Source organism: Frankliniella occidentalis, unplaced genomic scaffold (genome assembly GCF_000697945.3).
Source record: "Frankliniella occidentalis isolate FOCC.00 unplaced genomic scaffold, Focc_3.1 Scaffold353, whole genome shotgun sequence".
Lineage (NCBI taxonomy): Eukaryota > Metazoa > Arthropoda > Insecta > Thysanoptera > Thripidae > Frankliniella > Frankliniella occidentalis.
The window spans coordinates 200,970-218,049 of record NW_026267476.1 but is presented as its reverse complement, the minus strand read 5'-3'; the positions used below and the strand labels follow the sequence as shown (position 1 = coordinate 218,049).

The 17,080-nt window shown below is 42.3% G+C and overlaps 1 protein-coding gene across 8 annotated transcripts in view; it reads right to left on the bottom strand.

Moving 5' to 3' along the window:
* The window catches only part of LOC113209454 (protein lap4), a 59,914-nt gene that overhangs the window by 11,616 nt on the left and 31,218 nt on the right, over window positions 1-17,080 (bottom strand). For 4 of the 8 annotated variants that reach the window (XM_026426974.2, XM_026426971.2, XM_026426976.2 and 1 more), the window contains exons 3-27: window positions 13,463-13,752; window positions 13,093-13,385; window positions 12,756-13,001; window positions 12,501-12,676; window positions 12,109-12,269; window positions 11,877-12,020; window positions 11,688-11,774; window positions 10,805-10,870; window positions 10,263-10,418; window positions 9,900-9,966; window positions 9,233-9,414; window positions 9,013-9,150; window positions 8,709-8,930; window positions 8,465-8,623; window positions 8,079-8,386; window positions 7,682-7,955; window positions 6,356-6,604; window positions 3,978-4,088; window positions 3,717-3,896; window positions 3,508-3,537; window positions 2,375-2,533; window positions 2,131-2,245; window positions 1,896-2,023; window positions 1,632-1,802; window positions 1,375-1,533 (exon numbers count right to left, since the gene is read on the bottom strand). In XM_026426974.2, the coding sequence (XP_026282759.1) occupies window positions 1,375-1,533; window positions 1,632-1,802; window positions 1,896-2,023; window positions 2,131-2,245; window positions 2,375-2,533; window positions 3,508-3,537; window positions 3,717-3,896; window positions 3,978-4,088; window positions 6,356-6,604; window positions 7,682-7,955; window positions 8,079-8,386; window positions 8,465-8,623; window positions 8,709-8,930; window positions 9,013-9,150; window positions 9,233-9,414; window positions 9,900-9,966; window positions 10,263-10,418; window positions 10,805-10,870; window positions 11,688-11,774; window positions 11,877-12,020; window positions 12,109-12,269; window positions 12,501-12,676; window positions 12,756-13,001; window positions 13,093-13,385; window positions 13,463-13,752 (4,271 nt within the window). The remainder of the gene's footprint in view (window positions 1-1,374; window positions 1,534-1,631; window positions 1,803-1,895; window positions 2,024-2,130; window positions 2,246-2,374; window positions 2,534-3,507; window positions 3,538-3,716; window positions 3,897-3,977; window positions 4,089-6,355; window positions 6,605-7,681; window positions 7,956-8,078; window positions 8,387-8,464; window positions 8,624-8,708; window positions 8,931-9,012; window positions 9,151-9,232; window positions 9,415-9,899; window positions 9,967-10,262; window positions 10,419-10,804; window positions 10,871-11,687; window positions 11,775-11,876; window positions 12,021-12,108; window positions 12,270-12,500; window positions 12,677-12,755; window positions 13,002-13,092; window positions 13,386-13,462; window positions 13,753-17,080) is intronic. The other 4 variants (XM_026426973.2, XM_026426972.2, XM_026426977.2 and 1 more) reach the window with 4 other exon arrangements.

The following is a 17,080-nucleotide window of genomic DNA, read 5'->3' as shown; positions in this document are numbered from 1 at the left end:
CTGAATAAAAAACAACAACATATAATCATTAAAAATAATACAGATAACTTGCAGTTAGCTATGTCCAATTGTGATATCTTAAAGGTAAAGAAAAGCTATGCAGCAGAGTATACTGAGGTGTTTCAGATCGTTTGCCATTTCACGGCTTAAGATCATGGTACTAAGGTTACGCACCCTTGAAGAGACGTGAATTAATTTTACTTTAATACTTACTTTACTTTAATTTTACTTTGAATGAATAAAATTGTTACTTACACACATTCTTATCAGTCAAGCAAGAGCACATTCATTAACACGTAGTTTGCGGCCCGCACCGATAGGGTCACAATAACATAGGATTGCCTACCGCCGCCGCACTCAACGTGTTAATGAGAGCAAGATGTGAAAGTACACAATGAACAAAGGGAGATAAGAAAAGAGGAAAAAGAATAATTGATAGGTATGTACAAGTTGACTTCAAGATGACATACAGTCCTATGGTAAATTCTCTTCTTGGGAAAGAACAAGTTTCTTGACACAAACATGTTGAAGGGGGGTACAACACTTCATTCATAAAGCTAATTTGCATGCATCAATTTTCTGTAAACTATACTCATTCATTAAAATGAAAAGCGGCAAAGGCAGGAGTAAGCTATATTGTTGCCGGTTTAAATTTAAACTACAATATAAGTTTTAGAGGACCTACAAGTTAAAATTTAACATGAAACATTATATTTAGAATAAATGTAAGTTTTAGAGAGGATTTCTTTTGAAAAAAGTGATTGTTACAGAGCTCAAACAGAATAAACCACTGAAAAGTCAAAATAAATTAACTTGATCTTACAACACATTAATTATCAAAAACATTTATGCAAAGGTCTTTGTGTACCTTAAATATAACAACCCTGATGCCTGATGAATTGTATGTGCTGTTACAAAACAATCTCTAGAAATCTTACACATTAAAATAATCACGAGTGTGTTAGTGCCAGCCAGTTCTCCAGCAAACGATTCACAAGATTGCAGCATAACTTTTAAGTTATACCTACATTTGAGCTGGTCTCTTAAGTATTGGGTCATTTATGCTGTGAATTGAGCCATTTACACAATGATTAAAACTTAAAATCTTGCCAAATCATTGAAAAAAAAAAGACGGAGCACAAACACCAAGAATGAATGCTTCACAAATTAGGGGAAACATGCAGAACAACCCAACGAAAACCAAAGGTAGGTCAATACCACATGCAAGGAACAGACTACCAACTTACAAAATTTTATTTGAAAAAGCCATGCTTCACATAAAATTGCAGATTTACTAAATTAGGGATGATGAACATAAGAATAACAAGTTAACCTACATGAATAATTGTTTTATTAATGAGAAAAGTGACTTACCAAACTGGTCTGAGGTGCTAGTGTGTGTTTGCTCATGACAATAGTGGTGGTCTTCAGACTCTCAGCAGACTTAGGACCTCCAGGAGATTTCGGAACTAGTAATTCAGTGGGACTTGAGGGCTTCACTAGCATTTCAGCAGCCCTCACAACATCAAGAACCTACAAAGATTACAGAAAAATGAAGAAAGAGATCAATATCGAATTCATTCCTACAGTTACATACAGTTTTATTGACTAAAAACTGGTTCAGATCTTACTCTCTCAGGGGTTGATTTTTCCCTCACAGGCTCAAGTTGTAGATCACTCTGACTTTGTTGTAGAGCAAGTTGGTGCTCTCTTTCTCTTTCTGCTTCTCTTTCTCTGAGCTCCCTTTCACGTTCTTCTTGTTCTTGTTCCCATTGAACTAGCTCTTGCTTCATTTGTTGCTCCTAGAGCATTACATTGGAATAAAATTGATTCATTATTTTAAGAACCCTCATGTAACAGCAATTTATTTTAGAGCAAGGCTACCCTTTACGTACTTGTTTAAGAGTTGCAGAATCCTCATCCTCTCTGTCGAGGCTTGAAACACTTTGTGAGATAGATTTTGACATCTCTTTGGTTATCTTACCTTCAGAGATCAATTTTTCGACTTCAGCACGGTCATAGCCTGAAGAGGGTTTAGAAAAACACGGTTAGTACAGTTGAAAATAAATCTACAGTATCGTTTTTTGATGCAAAAGCTTGCAGTGTTTGAGTAAATATTTACAGATTTACCTTTACAAACTACTAGTCGAATTGTATTGCCAGCATTGCGCAATGCATTGACAGCTTCTTGATGAGAAGCACCCAATAATGATGCATCATTCACCTCCAATAATCTCATTCCCACCTGTACAGGAGCAATGATTTAATTACTCAACAATCATGCTATGCTTATTAGCTAGATATTACAATAAAGGAAGTTTTGAAATTTGAGACAAATTTATCTTAACCCACAATAAAAAATGAATGATCAAACCTTTAGTCTGCCGTCTCGTTTGGCAGCACCACCAGAATTAATTTTAGATATGAATACACCTTCATCTGTTTTGTCGAGGGGATTACCTCTGTGCCCTCTAAGGCCACCTTTGATATGCATCCCTAGTTTTTCTCCATCCAGTTTCACAATTGTCAATTCCTGAAAGGTAACAAGAAAAATGGTAAAATGAGTGGGACCAATTGATAGATAGATAGATAGATAGTGAACTTTTTGCGCTGCTTCAGTGATGCTAAATCATGCACATCAATCAAGACAAAACCACAGATAGATAAACAACAGCTGTGTTTGCGGTGTAACATCTCCAGACCACAACTATATGGTAAAACAATTATCACAGCAACCAATTTACAGCACTGAATCAATGACAATGGCATTGGCAAATTTAGTTTCTTTTTTTTCTACCAAGGCAACACGACTTCCCCTTCAACAAAGTTTTGGGTTGAATTTTTGAATACTTATAGAAGTTAAACCAGCTAAATGGATTTCTGTAATTGCCGCTTTCTTTTTTTCAAGATCATAAGTCGGAAAAAGCTAGAAACAATATTTTTTCATGTACTATGACTAATTGGTGCACGGAAAACCCGGCGCTAAAAGCGGAGACGTTGTAAGGGGATTCTAATGTACCTAGGACAAACACATTTCCTATCATGCAATAAGGGAGTATAATGATTCTACATCCATGCTGCTTCCACACGGCTGGTAAAGTAGGGATGAGCAAATTGAGAAGCAAGGTCAGTACTATGCTTAGTCTCCCATACCGAAAGACAACAGATAATTAATTATACAGCAAGATGTCATTAATAACACATCAAATAAAAAATAATAATACAGTACCATGTGTCAGGGCCACGACACAACAGTATGCTAGGTTGCCAACTCGCTTGATCTGTTAGGCGCTATGGCCCCCTAGGGTATGCAAAGCCGCAACAATGTTGTGTTGTAGCCCTGACACACGGTACATATTTACAGTCAGAGAACAAATATAAACATGCTGAACATTAGAATCGCCTATCAACGGGACGTTTTTCAGGACTCATGCTGCAGAAAGGACAAATAAAGAGAAATAGCACATGCTGAACCTCATGTTGTGTGATACCTAAGAAGGAACTCACCATAAATGGCACATATTCTATGTCTGTCAGCTTGTAAGAGAAACATTCAAGACCCAATTTAAGTTTCTACACATAAACAACAGAAAACGCGAGTGAATTGGTTTCTTGTCTTTTTTTTTTTCAAACACTTTCCCTTTTACACGGAGATTAAGGCTGGGCAATCATTTTGAGACTACCATTACTGCAAAAATAATCAAGCAATTGCTTACCTGGAACCCTTCAGGAAGTGGATCATGTTGGACAAGAAGTGTGATGGAATTTCCAGGTTGAAGTAGGGTCATGACAGCTTCCTGATGTGTACATTTACTAACATCTTCATTACACACCTCAAGAATTCTGTCTCCCATCCTCAGAGCTCCAGATGTTGCAGCAATGCCTCCAGGTACAATCTACAAAAGTATTTATTTTACTGATGATGCTCTGGTTTGAAATACTTAAAAAGACACTGTTAGATTATCTGATAAAATTACATGCGATATGAAGATGCCTGGTTTTCCTCCTCCAAATGGTACACACGAGTGGTCTGTCCCTCCAATAATGCTGAATCCTAGAGACCCGCCGTCCTTAAAGAGAGTTACCTCCTGAAACATTTTGATGACAAACCAGCTAATTAAAAACATTGACAATAGATATTAAAAATATTGGTTTAAAAAGAAATGAACTCAATGTAAAGTTTTCAAATAGAATGGTGCTGTAGACTAGCAACCGAAAGTAAAATGTGGTAAAATAGGGTAGCAAAATTGGAGCATAGGCATGCAGCAGAGAGAGAGAGTAAAGTACAAAATGGAAAAAAGGGACATGGTTTCACCAAAAAGAAAAGTGATTTGTGCTAATTGCGAGGACTTCGTATCATGTGCTGGACTAGCTGTACAAAAAGAACAATATGAAGTATGCATACAACTACACATGCACAAGACAAAAACATCAAAATTCTTGCAACAGGCTTACTGAGGTATTGCACTGTTTCAAAACTAGAGAAGATAATATCTGGCACCACTAGAATTAGATGGCTGACAAAGCATGACAAGCAAAAGTGTTGTTAAAAATCAACCATATCAAGTTGACTTTTTCTCATACTTCTGATAACTCAACAAATGCAAGAAGAATTTAATAAACCAACTGAAGAATTTGGAAGAAACAACATTAAATACAAAGGACTCTCGCTGTCACCGCAACAGATAGCGAGGGTACTGTGCGTTCGCTGCTGCCGTGCTCCCATCTCTCTACTCCTCCGATAGGCGAACCGGGCGAGCGGTCAGAGCAGGCAGTCAGCCCCCATGAAACGCACTATTTTTCTATAGCTGTTTCTCTCGCACACGACAGTTAGCGAGGCGACACTTAGCAAGAGTCCACTGTACTTAAAAAAATGAGAACATATTTTTACTATGCTTCTGGATCATTACTGACAATAAAATTTTATGTAGACTTCTATTTAAAAACAAGGTAGAATTCAATTTAACATTTATTGTACAGCCGTGGGAAAAAATGTTAGTGTGCTTCATAAGCAGCAATATGTATTTTCAAAAATGTAAAAAAAAAAAATTGATCTAGAATTGCAATTTTAAATGGTTTGATATATACAAAGATGGGCAAAAATTAGATTACAGTACAGTACAATGTGAAAAACATTACAAGCATAAAGTTCACATGACATGAGAGTGCTATAGAAAGCATAAAGACAAGCTCACTAGCATGTCACATACAACAAGTTGGTAGTGAGCAGCCAAGTAATATCACAGGGGAAAAACGTTTTCTACCAGAACATGTTGAATAGAATACAAGACAGAAGTCTTCAAAGATACTTAAAGAGGCATCAAAACCTAACAATTTGTACGGAATACCAAAATAAGGTAACATGCACTCAACCTCTAAAATTTACTAAAAACACTACATAACAAAACACAGTGATATAGAGTTGTCCGGATCTACAGTATGAAAAAAGAAGTATAATTACATGCCTCAGCAAAATTTCAGCTGAGTCCTGTTACTAAATGAGATTTTGAATAGTGAGACATACCAAGTCTAAAAACTATGAAAGATGTTAGGCAAAGCACAACAGATAGATAAAAAATTGCAAAGGGATCAAAGGAAGAGAGTAAAAGAAAACAAAAAGCCATGCAAAGCACATTTGGGCATTGATCTTGATGCCGATGCCTCATAAAACAAAATCAATAAAAAGATCTACAAGAAAGCAAAAGTATAATCATCATTAAAATGTAAGCATATACTGATAGCATAAAAATAATTATAAACACAGAATTTAAAATTTTTGCTGCTTCATTTCTTAAATTTAGGTACAATCAGCTGCATTGTCTCAAACACCATTACCAGAATATGAAGCCCACATAATAGAGGCAAAAATGATGGAATGAAAAAGTGATGAGCAGGGATCAATACACATGGAATTGGGAGGACAATTTATGAGACTCCAACACAAACTAACTGGTGGTACTTGTCAATAAACTATCATCATCATCCATTGCAGTCTTTAGAATTATGACTTGCCTCTACCATATGAAATTCGAAAAGGATCAAAATACTAAAAGAGAACAAGAGATAGAAAGAATGATAGTAAGGAAATGTGAGGCTGATGCATTCTTGTATCACCAGCTAAAAGACAGAATTGATAGTCACTACAGAACCCACAATGAAAACTACCAAATATAAATTAGGACTACAACTGTTATAATCCTTACCAATAACAAGGTATCAATATGAAGGAAAAACTAAACAGGTGCACTTAAATGCACCAGAGAGGCACTTGACAGTATGTACCATACAGGTACTGACAAAGGAAGGAAATTACCTTACATGAATCAGCCTCACCTCACAAAACTTAGGTATTTACCTCCATAGGGGCTGGGGTGACGAGCTTGTTATCTGTGACGCGAGTCACCACAGTTTCAGTGAAGGTACTTTTGGTGATGGTCTCGGTGACTTTGCCTAGAGTGGAGGGGGGCGGGGGGAACTGAAGGCTCATGTCAGAAGGTTGTTTGATGGTGACGGTGACAGTGGGGCCACTAGGCGCCTCCTCCTCACCACGGAAGCGAGCCGGAATCATGGCCTGGAAGTCTTCGCTTGTGATCGCTTTGGGGAGCTGCGGTAAAGTTAAAAGCTTAGCACAAGCACCATTTGTCCCAGGATATGAAATGGGAACTCAAGGTAGTAAGGAAACTTCAAAGGCAATAACAGACAAGAAACAGCAAAAATGTTTGTAACAATTGATAAATGAATGAACATATAATTAAAGCTTATTTAATCTATGAGAGCAGTGTTGATTTCCTTAATGCAACGGTGTTGTAACAAATAAATTGGTAAAAATAGCAGCTTAAGTCTAACTTCACCTATCTTAAGAGATATCTTCATTAATTTATATTTTAAGAAGATCAATGAGGGATGACTATTTGAGTATGCAAGGAAATAAAAGAAAACAAGAAAAAACAATGAAATATTTGTAACTGAAACTCTCATGAAGAGATCAGACCCAAAACCCACAGAGATTAAATTTGAAGGAGGTTCAATACAAAGAAGCAAAGATGACATTTTCAAAAAGAGAACACCACTAGATTAAGAGAACATGGGGAAAAGCGAGCAAAATCGCCATGAGCTGAGTATAGCAGCACTAGTAGATTTAAGACCTAGAAGAGTACTCAGCAGTGTTAACAGGATATAAAAAATGAAAAATGGACGAGGCTTTCATTCATTAACGGAGAATTAAACAAACTGAAAACGAGGGATAAAACAAACCTAAAGATTTTAAGGAATCTAGTTAGAAAGCAGGAAGATACAATTTTTAAAAAAACAAAAAAGGAATTTCTTCATACTTTTGTATAATTTTTAAAATGCACTACTTTACGCTGCACACAAACTCATGTCAACAAGCTGCTGCAGCACACCGAGCCCAAGTCCATGCACACACATTGTTGCATACCGCACAGCAGGAAAACAACTGTTACTCTCTTATTGCTAAGAATAATTAAGATAAGGTAATTGTGGTCTACATTAACCTGAGCAAAATTTACAGAAAGTGTAGCCAAAATAAGAGAAAAGGAGAAAACTTCTACTACTAAGAAAAATTTGAAGCCATAGTTGTCTTTCAAACACTGAAATGTTTCAGAGCTTGAAGCTTTCTCTGCTTGCGATGTGCAAAGGTTACTCAGAAAACTATTCTTACCTGTGGTGGTTCTCCAGATGTTGAATTACTGCTAGTAAGACGAGTACGAGGTGCTGGTCTTGGTGGCTCTACCCCATTGACTTTAGGTGATGGGGTTGGTATAGTTTCTGTAACTGACTTAGTTGGTACTGTTGATTTGGCAGTTGGTGTGATACTGGGAGGTGTGGGTGTAGTTGGGGTGGGAGTTGGAGATGTTAATCCAAATTTAACAGAAGAATTAACATCAGGGGAAGACACTGTTGACATATATCCTGGGCTTCCAGGAGAAGCTCTCCTGAAATAAAGAAAGCAGACATTTCAGCACATGTGGTGTTTGTCTTTCTTACTCAACCATGCTTTCCCATGGTGAGACAATGCATTTATCCGAACAGCAAGCTTTTAAAGTGATGAATTATACCTGAAACCTGGCCGATTTGCCATGTAACTGTTAGCGGTATACAGGCCTGTATATGGTTTGGGTCCACCAAAGATATGAGGACTCTTTTCAGCAGGTGAGGGTGAAGGCGTCTGGCCTTTACTAACAAGCACCTCTCTTTCTCCAACGAGTCGCACAAATCTCTCTAATCCTGTCAGCATGGCTACAGCCTGATCATGTCTAGCTCCACTAAGATCTACACCATTTATGGAAATAATACGGTCACCAACAAGAAGCTTTCCATCTTTTTCAGCAACACCTCCCTCAGTAATTCTTGAGATATAAATAGACTGGAAACATACAATAAAAGTAAGACATACTTCAATCTCAAAAATGTAATGGACATCAAAATAATAAATGAAACCTACATCAGGATTTCCATCAGATCTAAATGGAGGGCAACCCTTTCCACCAGCGATACTGAATCCAAGGCCATTACAATCTCGTATGAGGGTAGTACACACCATTACCTTACGAACTTCGGTATCGTTTCCCATTCCCTTTAAGGGCTCTGGAATACGCTTCACCTGAAATGCGATGTTTTGTTTAATTACACAAGAAAGAACAGAACCAAAACAGAACACTTTATCTGTTTTCAAATCCAAATCTTACCTTATTTGTAACCTCAGCGTATACTTCATCTCCTTGACCATTTTCTATGGCCCTTACCTTCTCTGGTCCAGCCACATTTCCTGTACTTTCAAATCCAGAAGTAAGAATAGACTGATGGGATGTGGCACTAGTGGCCCGGCTTGTTCCGAGGCTGGAACATGCCGAGTCACCAGGACGGAACACAGGTGTTGATGCAGGAGAGGAGGAAGATGTTCCATGAGTCTGTATGGGTCAAGAATTTGTTTATAAAGATGTCCATTGTAATTTATTTACTTTGACTATACTACAAAAACCACACATTTACCTTTGCAACAATTCTTGTAACTTCTCTTGCAACAACTAAATCTAGAGTGCCACCAGCAGCTTTCAATGCCTCAACAGCAGTCCAGTGATCCGTCCCAACTAGTAACTTGCCATTTACTGCCAATACCTTGTCACCAACCTGTGTTTACAAGATATACATTAGTGGGATTGATTTTAAATTGTATCAAGTTAAAATAGTTGAAAGTGAAATGTACTCTTACCCGAAGCCCTGCTAAATCAGCAGGTCCACCTTCAGTGACTCTTGAAATAAAGATCCCTTCATCATCTCCTTTGAAGGGCGTTGAACCAAGGCCACCAGCGATGGAGAGGCCAAGCCCAGCAGAAGTTCGTTCAATGTGAATGTTATATTGCTCCTCTCTTACTTCTACAGACTGCACAATATCTAAAACAGGAAAAACGAGCAGTGGTGGAGAAGACTTCATAAAACAAACACTCAATTCAAACAGGGGGCTGTAGAAACTATCTAGTAAATCAAACTTACACCTTTTAGGTATGCGGACACTTTTCCTACCCGTCATTATTTCTAATCTTTTGTAATTCAGAACCTATACTTCCTGAGACACTTGTGCCTTTAAAAATGACTCTAACCTCAAAAATTAGTCTCAAAACAAATAATTAAGGGGCAAAATACAGTCACATCATAAATATGAACAGGGAAATGACACATGTGCCATATTTATAGAATGACGTTAAGACAAGCTTATTATATTTTCGACAATCTCAGAAAGCAAAACTCAACTGAGGGATGAACACCTAGTGTAGTAAGCCTTATCAGCAAAGGTGTGATACTAGGAGTACTGCTGGGGGTGGGGGGAGATAGCAGAGAGGGACAAACACAGTACCCAATGACTGCTGATGTAGCCTTACCTGAGGGCTGCACGTATTGAGTACTGCCAGAATCCACAGTTTCTCCATCATTCTTCTTTGTCAGTGCCTGTTGAACAGAGTTAAATGTTCATACAGGCTCAACTTTCATGAATTGCACAATGAGATGTAAGTGTCCCATCTGCCATCATACAAAGCACTGTATTGTACAGAAATAGTATGACCATGACAATTAATAAATAATGACAAGAAAAGAAAAAAATGTATATCCACTAAAATTAATATCTTTACATTAAAAATATTAACATGCTGCATTCCACGATAATGTCATTAAGCAATAAAACCCACTTCCATTAAATTAACCATAAAAAGGCAGAATGTCCAAAAACAGGAAGAATAAGATACCTGAGCTATGATAGATGCAACCTTATCTTGATCAAGGGTTTGTGAGTTGATGCGCTTATTCTTCAGATGATGTGGAGTGTCTCTTCGATGTAGGCGATTCGGCCTTGTCCCTTCGCCCTCCACCACACCCTCAAACCCAACATGCCTCTCCCCTTCCTGTGACAAGAGCCATAAACTACAGCTGGAGACCAAAATAATTTAGGAAGTAGACTTGCATTTCTACAAGTATTTGTAACATATTGGATTGATATTTTTAGGAAGTTACCAAATGGGGCAATAATAGTAGTACTATTAATAGATAATAATAATATTAGATAGATAATCTTTTGATATCTGACTTAATATTTTGGAAAATATCCCAAAGCCCACATGGTAGTGTCAGTAAGCCACCAGCACAGTTATAAATTTCATGCATTGATTCTTTTGGTAAGAATTGCCTCTTTTGACCATAACCATAGCATGCAGTGTATCAAATAGTGTACACAACAGGTACAGTAATGTTTAATCACAAGAAAAGCAAGGTAATGATTAATTGATCTTACCTGATCAGATTCTGGATCTTCATTTTCATCTAACAGGTCATCTTCACTCTCTTCTTCAGGCTCACCCTGAAAAATAATTTCACCTATGATTAACTTTTTCAAAAATGCGGAATTTTAAAATTCAGATTTGGTGCACAAGTAAAAGACTCCTAACATGAATGAAAGAAGACATCAATACAGGAGCAAACAGAGACACACTGGTCAGGACAGCAGCTACCAAGGGACTGGGGCAGGAACAAGTGAGTCTTCAAGTGCCTGATGAGAATTAACACTGTTCTGTCCCATTAAGTGGGGGCTGCCCACCCACATTTGTTATGGTGCACTCACTTGTGACCTTCACCTAATGGACCTTATACAACTGTTATTGAAGCCAACTTGACTTGGATCAGAATCGAATGGATCCGGGGGATGATTCACCTGCCCATTTCTATGATTAGACTGTACTGCTTGCAAGCGGGGCGTTTATTCCACATTTTACTTTTCTTTGGAATCGCGCGACCCTCACTGATGAGCTGATGGCTTGCAGGAGCCCCTTTATCTATCATGTTTACAATGCCTCAGGAACCCAGGCGACCTTTTAGTCTGGAAGCAGCTGAGGATTACGTCAGGAGGAATTAGCCCTTTTAGGGTGGTAATGGTGACACTAGGCAGGAAAACAAAACCCACTCGCATACGTGCGTGCGATACAGCATAAAACGATTGTGGACGGCGCAAATCAGTTACTTGATACGCTTAGAAGCAAAATTGGTTATAGGGTGTAAATATACTGAGTAGTCTTAATAAGAGCCTATAGTAGCAACCAGTTAAGAATAGTTTTTTTTGTTTGTTTTTTTAAATTATTATTAGTTAGAATAAGAGCACTACTTTGCTAGAGTACACTTACATCTTGACTATTAACAGCATTCCCTCTTGGAACTTCATCAGAGTGGTTACTATGGTCACTAATTGCTTCATCTTCTTTAGATTCCTCCTAAATAAGACAGAAAGTTAGTAGAGCAGATATGCAATGATTTCCAATTCAGTGGTAATCTTGCCAAGATTTTGTTGTTGTTGTAAATACACATTTACTAACTTTGTGCACAGGTGCCTCAGCAGGCTGAGGATCAACATCATCTACTTCCTTGGTATCAGGACTCTTGCCACCTTTCCCAAATAATTTGTGAGCCTTAGCCTTTAGCTCTCGGGGATGGGGTGTATTTTGTCGTACAAATGGTGTCTGGTTGACAAACATTTAAATTCAGCCACAAAAAAAATAATAATACAAAAACAAAAACAACAACACAGTATTAGTAGAGAGAACTTACCTCTTTGTCCTGTTCGTTCGAGTTTAAATCGTCCGTGAACTTAACAGAATGAGTGCGTGATGCCTCCCTTTCTTCCCAACCTTCATCATCTGATTCGTCAGTCTTCTGGATTTCTGAGAGTGATACAGAAGAGAAGCCTTCTCTATCATAAATGCTGCTCACTGTTTACGCACACAAAAAAAAAGCAACATGCACAAAAAACGCAAAATAAAAGAGAATAGCAAACAAAAATGATAAGGCCTAAATACAGTAAGTAAAAAATGACACTTTTTTGCAAACTCAGGAAATAATAAAAAAATAAGAAGAATTAAACCAGGCATTGAAAGCAAATGAAAACTTTTCAATATAAAACAGACAGTACGTTGAAACAGAGATATTACAAGTTTGCGTACCTTGGTTGTGATCAGGGTGGTACTCCAATTGTGGTAAAAGAAAGCATGTGAGAACTTGTTCTCCCGTTGTCTCGTCAATATCTGTCTGGAATTTAAGTAAAGGCTGCGCTTGGTTCTCAGACAACCAGACTGCTTTCAAGTTTAAGTTTGCCAAAGACATTGGCAAATATTGTAACCTAATAAATTAATGATAATTAAAATACACATACCAAAATAAGGATGATGTTTTTAAAGGACACAAAAATATTGTTTTACCTGTTTCCAGACACATCCAAAACATGTAAAAGTTTACAATTGCCCAACTGAGAGGGCAGATATTGTAATTTGTTGTCTCTTAAAGATAGAACTCCCAAATTCTCTAATTTTCCAATTTCTGGTGGAAGGGTTCTCAGACTATTTCGATCAACATTCAAATTTGTCATTTTTACTAAAAAGCCCATAGTTGAGGGTACTTCCATTAAAAAGTTTTCTGTTAAAATAAGTTCTTGTAGACTTATACATCTGTGTAGGGTAAGATAGAAAATTCCAGATGAGCTGTACAAAACTAAATAAAAGGTAATGAAAATCTACTGAACCAAATCAGAGCACTAACCTTCCAATGTTAACATTGAGAGCAATAAGTCTATTTTGATCAATTTTAAGAATGGTAAGCTTTTCTAAAGCTCCGATTCCATCTGGAAGTGTTTCAATATTGTTCTGTGATAAATGTAAGTCAGTGAGGGAAACTAATCCTGAAATTTCGTCTGGTAAATCTTCGAGACGATTTTCTGACACATCAAGACAAGCTAATTTCTTCAAGTGGCCAATTTCTGACGGAAGGTGTTGTAATTCATTGTGATCTAACCAAAGTTCTTGAAGAGCTGGAAGTTTACCAATATGACGAGGCTAAAAGAAATAAAGTTGTAATATTAGTATAGAGATAGAATTTTTGTTCTAAGAGTAGGCAATGAAACACTGCTTACCAATTCTCCAATTTTGTTATCCCCTAAGTCTAGCCGCTCAAGTTTTGAGAGTTGTGATAAGGATTCGGGAAGAAATTCTAGTACATTTTCTCGTAATTCTAATGATTGAAGACTGACAAGACACCCAAAGTCAGAGGGCAGTGAACTAAGAGACATGTCATTAAGCCCTAAAACTGTTAAGTTACGGAGTTGGACAAAGCCCTGGGGTAATCTGTGGATTGGGTTACTGCTGAAATCCGCCACCTGTAGTTCGCGCAAGTTCTTGATATTCTCCGGAATGTCAGGAATGTCTGAAACAGAGAAAATATATTTACTACTAAACAGAGAACCCCACAACACAGGGCGGTAAAAAGCCGTCAACGAGATGCGGAGCAGGAGGAGGGGATTGAGTTAAATCTCAGGCTTGCGAAGCGCGGTTTTAATGTTGTTTTTTTGTTTTGTTATTTTTCTCTTTTTGATTATTTTTTTTTTTGGGGGGGGGGGGGGGCGCGGCTTATAGTCCCTCTATGTCCCCCCTGTCATCGCTAGACAGCGGCCTGAGAGGTACGCAATTCGCGATAAAACCCCTGTGCGTAGGTAACCCACAGCACACCCCTGTCAGCTGTAACCGCGCCTTCGGCTCGCTCGGCACTTCTGCTTCCCTCAGGCTATTGCAAAGTCAGGAGGGCGCAGCGTCGGGATCTACGAAATCAACGCCAGGGTAGAGAGTAGGATGTGGCCTCTAGGCCGGCCGGGCCGGCGGACGTCCTCGCCGTCGCCGGCCCGCGGAGGCCGATCCGCTGTTGCGACCAAGTTGCAGCGCAGACCACCCTCCTCTCACGCGCGGGTCGCCACAGAGACCCTCTAGCGTCTCCAGGATGGGCGGGGCGGGATCTCCTCCTTGAGGACCTGTGAACAGGCCGCTTTGGCCGACGGGCCGACTTGGCGCCGCTCCTCGCTCCTTGCTCGCCGCGCCAAGCGCTCGCTTCATGAGAGACGCCGCCAGGGGCCGTGCCGAGCTTGACCCGCTCTGGTCGCAAGCGAGGTGAATGTCCGCGGCCACCCGCGGGCCCGCCGCGCCGCGCCCCGCCCCGCCCCAGTGCGTTGGCGCGGGTTGGCGCAGCACCGCAGCTCGGCTCGGCTCTCCAACGGCCTGCTTGGGGCTCAGGACGGCTCAGGCCGCTCGGGCTCGACTTGACGCGTTGGGTCGGGCGCGGAGCGTGGCGTGGCGTGGCTAAGGCGTAGCGGGACGCGGCCGATGACCATTACAGCATGCACGGCCTGAACCCTCTGCTGCGGTGTAGCGGGCAGCCCCCCGCCACGCCGCGCGCTAGTAGAACCGGTCCGGTGCAATGGTTGCACTTGGCACTCACACCTTGGCCTTCACTTTGAGCCCAGCCCCGCCCCACCCCACAGGCAAGCCCACCGCCCCGCCCACGCCGCGCCCTACCGCACCGACTGGAGCCCCCCCCCCCCCCCCCCCCCCCCCCCCCCCCCCCCCCCCCCCCCCCCCCGGGGTCGGGACTGCATTCCACTCCCAGTATGGCATAGGCGGGTTGGTACACCACGCGGCCGCACGCAGCTCATGGACGACTTCGGTGCGGACAAATGACACGAACGCAGCCGAGGGCCCGCGAGTGGGAGCGACGGACTCGTCGGAGGAGCGCCCGAACCAAGCAAACAGAGCAACCACCTCACACCCCTTTCGCCTCCACACACTGCTAGAGTCGCCTGCCTTTAATTAGATCCGGAAATTTGGACTGACCGTCTGGCAGAGATGAGAGAGGAGAGTCTATTGGAGACTAAAAGATCGCCCTGCCGCTTGCAGGCAGTGTATCAGGAGCAGGATCCATTGTTCCGTTGTGTGGCAGCGATGTGTTTGATGAGAGTGGGGGTATTGAAAATATTAAAGAATTGGGAATAGAATAGCTAGGTTCCATACAAAACATGTCCCCCAACCTTTGCCCATTCATTATTTTTGTCTTCAAAAGCGCGTTTTTCAATTTGTAAGCGAGAATTGTTAACGTTGGTATTCCCCCCGCCAGGTGTGGCGGTGGCGTGGGGACAGGCCCTCTTTCCGGTCCGGTCGGTCCAGCCCGCCCGCTAGTTCGGAAGTGAAAAAGGGGGGGGGGGGCGCCAGGCGTCCCTATCAGAGCGACCAATGACTGGGACAGGAAAAGGGCACTATGAGCGAAGGACGACGTTGCCACGCTATTCTCTCCGGTGAGGCGAGGCGTTTGTCCCAAGTGCAGACTGGCTGACGCGAGCTGACGCGAGCTGACGCGTCCGCTAAGAGCGGCACAACGACGCGGGGGCGTGGCGCGCCTGTGACACACGTGGTCCGGGTCCACGGCTGAGCTGGCAAACAGTGGCAAGCAAAGGGGCGGACCAGCTCACATCACAAAAGCCAGGCCCAGCAGCAGCCCAACCCGGGGAATGGCAAATCAACTAACTGGCCGAGGTGTGGTGCTCCAACGGGACCTAGCCACGCAGTGCAGACCGGCAGCCACCCCCGTTGCCGTTGGGAACCAGGAACCGGCCGGGCCTCGTGGTGCCCCTGCTCTCCAACATTCACACAGGCATTGAGCGGGCGGCGCTCGGCTCGCACACCCACACACGCGCAGGCGCACAGGCGCCGGCTGTATGGGTACGAACTGCGAACCTCCCGCCAGCGCGCGCCAGCGGCAGAGGCAGCGTTTAGCGGCGCACGGTACCGTGTTAATAATACAAATTCTAATTAAAACGCCACGCTGCCCGGGGCCGCTCAGCACCGCTCAGCACCGCTCAGCGCACGGCGCGCAGAAGGGGGAAAGGGGGAGAGGCTGAGCTCCAGCGAGATCACTCTCGAGCAGCAGAGACGTGTGTCGGGGGCCGGGCCAAGCGTGGTCGTGCTATGGTCCACGTCCGCGACACGATGCGTGTTGTGTTGTGTTGTTCGCGGACACGGCAACTTTGATTGGGGCCGCACCTGTGCTGTGGGGATCGTCAGGGGAAATTGGCGGGAGCGCCTCCTAACTGACACACCACAAACAGGGGCAGAAAATGGAAACCGCACTCCATCCAATCGCTTCCGCCAATAGCGCTTCTATCACGGGCGGATGGCGTTTATACGAGAGTGAGATTGGGCTGAAGAGGGGGAAGGGGGGAGAAAACAGGTGGAGAAGAAAGGCGGAGGAGGGAGGGAGGGGGGGATTCCAAAACGACGACTGGACCAAACGCCGCACGCCAACGCCACCCACGGCGCACACGGGACTGGACTCCGTGACACGACCGCCTCCAAGCTAAAGCGGCCTTCTCGTTCTCTCTCTCTCTCTCTCTCGCTCACACTTGCGCTAGTCATTCTTCATCCCTGTCGCCTGGCCAAAGGGGAGAGGAGGGGGGGGGTTAAGGCTGTGGCTGGGAGCGAGAGGGAGGGTTGGGGGTAGAGAGAGAGAGAGAGAAAGCCTTTCACCGGCAAGCACTCACATACAGCACATATGCGAAGTGGCGCGGCGTGGCGCAGCGGGGGCGGCAGCAGCGTACGACTATTCACAAACAACACACAGGCCCAATTCGGAACGCGGCGCAGCAGCCCTCGGCAGCGCTTTACACTTCTCTCTACTCCCCCACAAAACTTTTCTCTTTCACTCTCCCCACCTG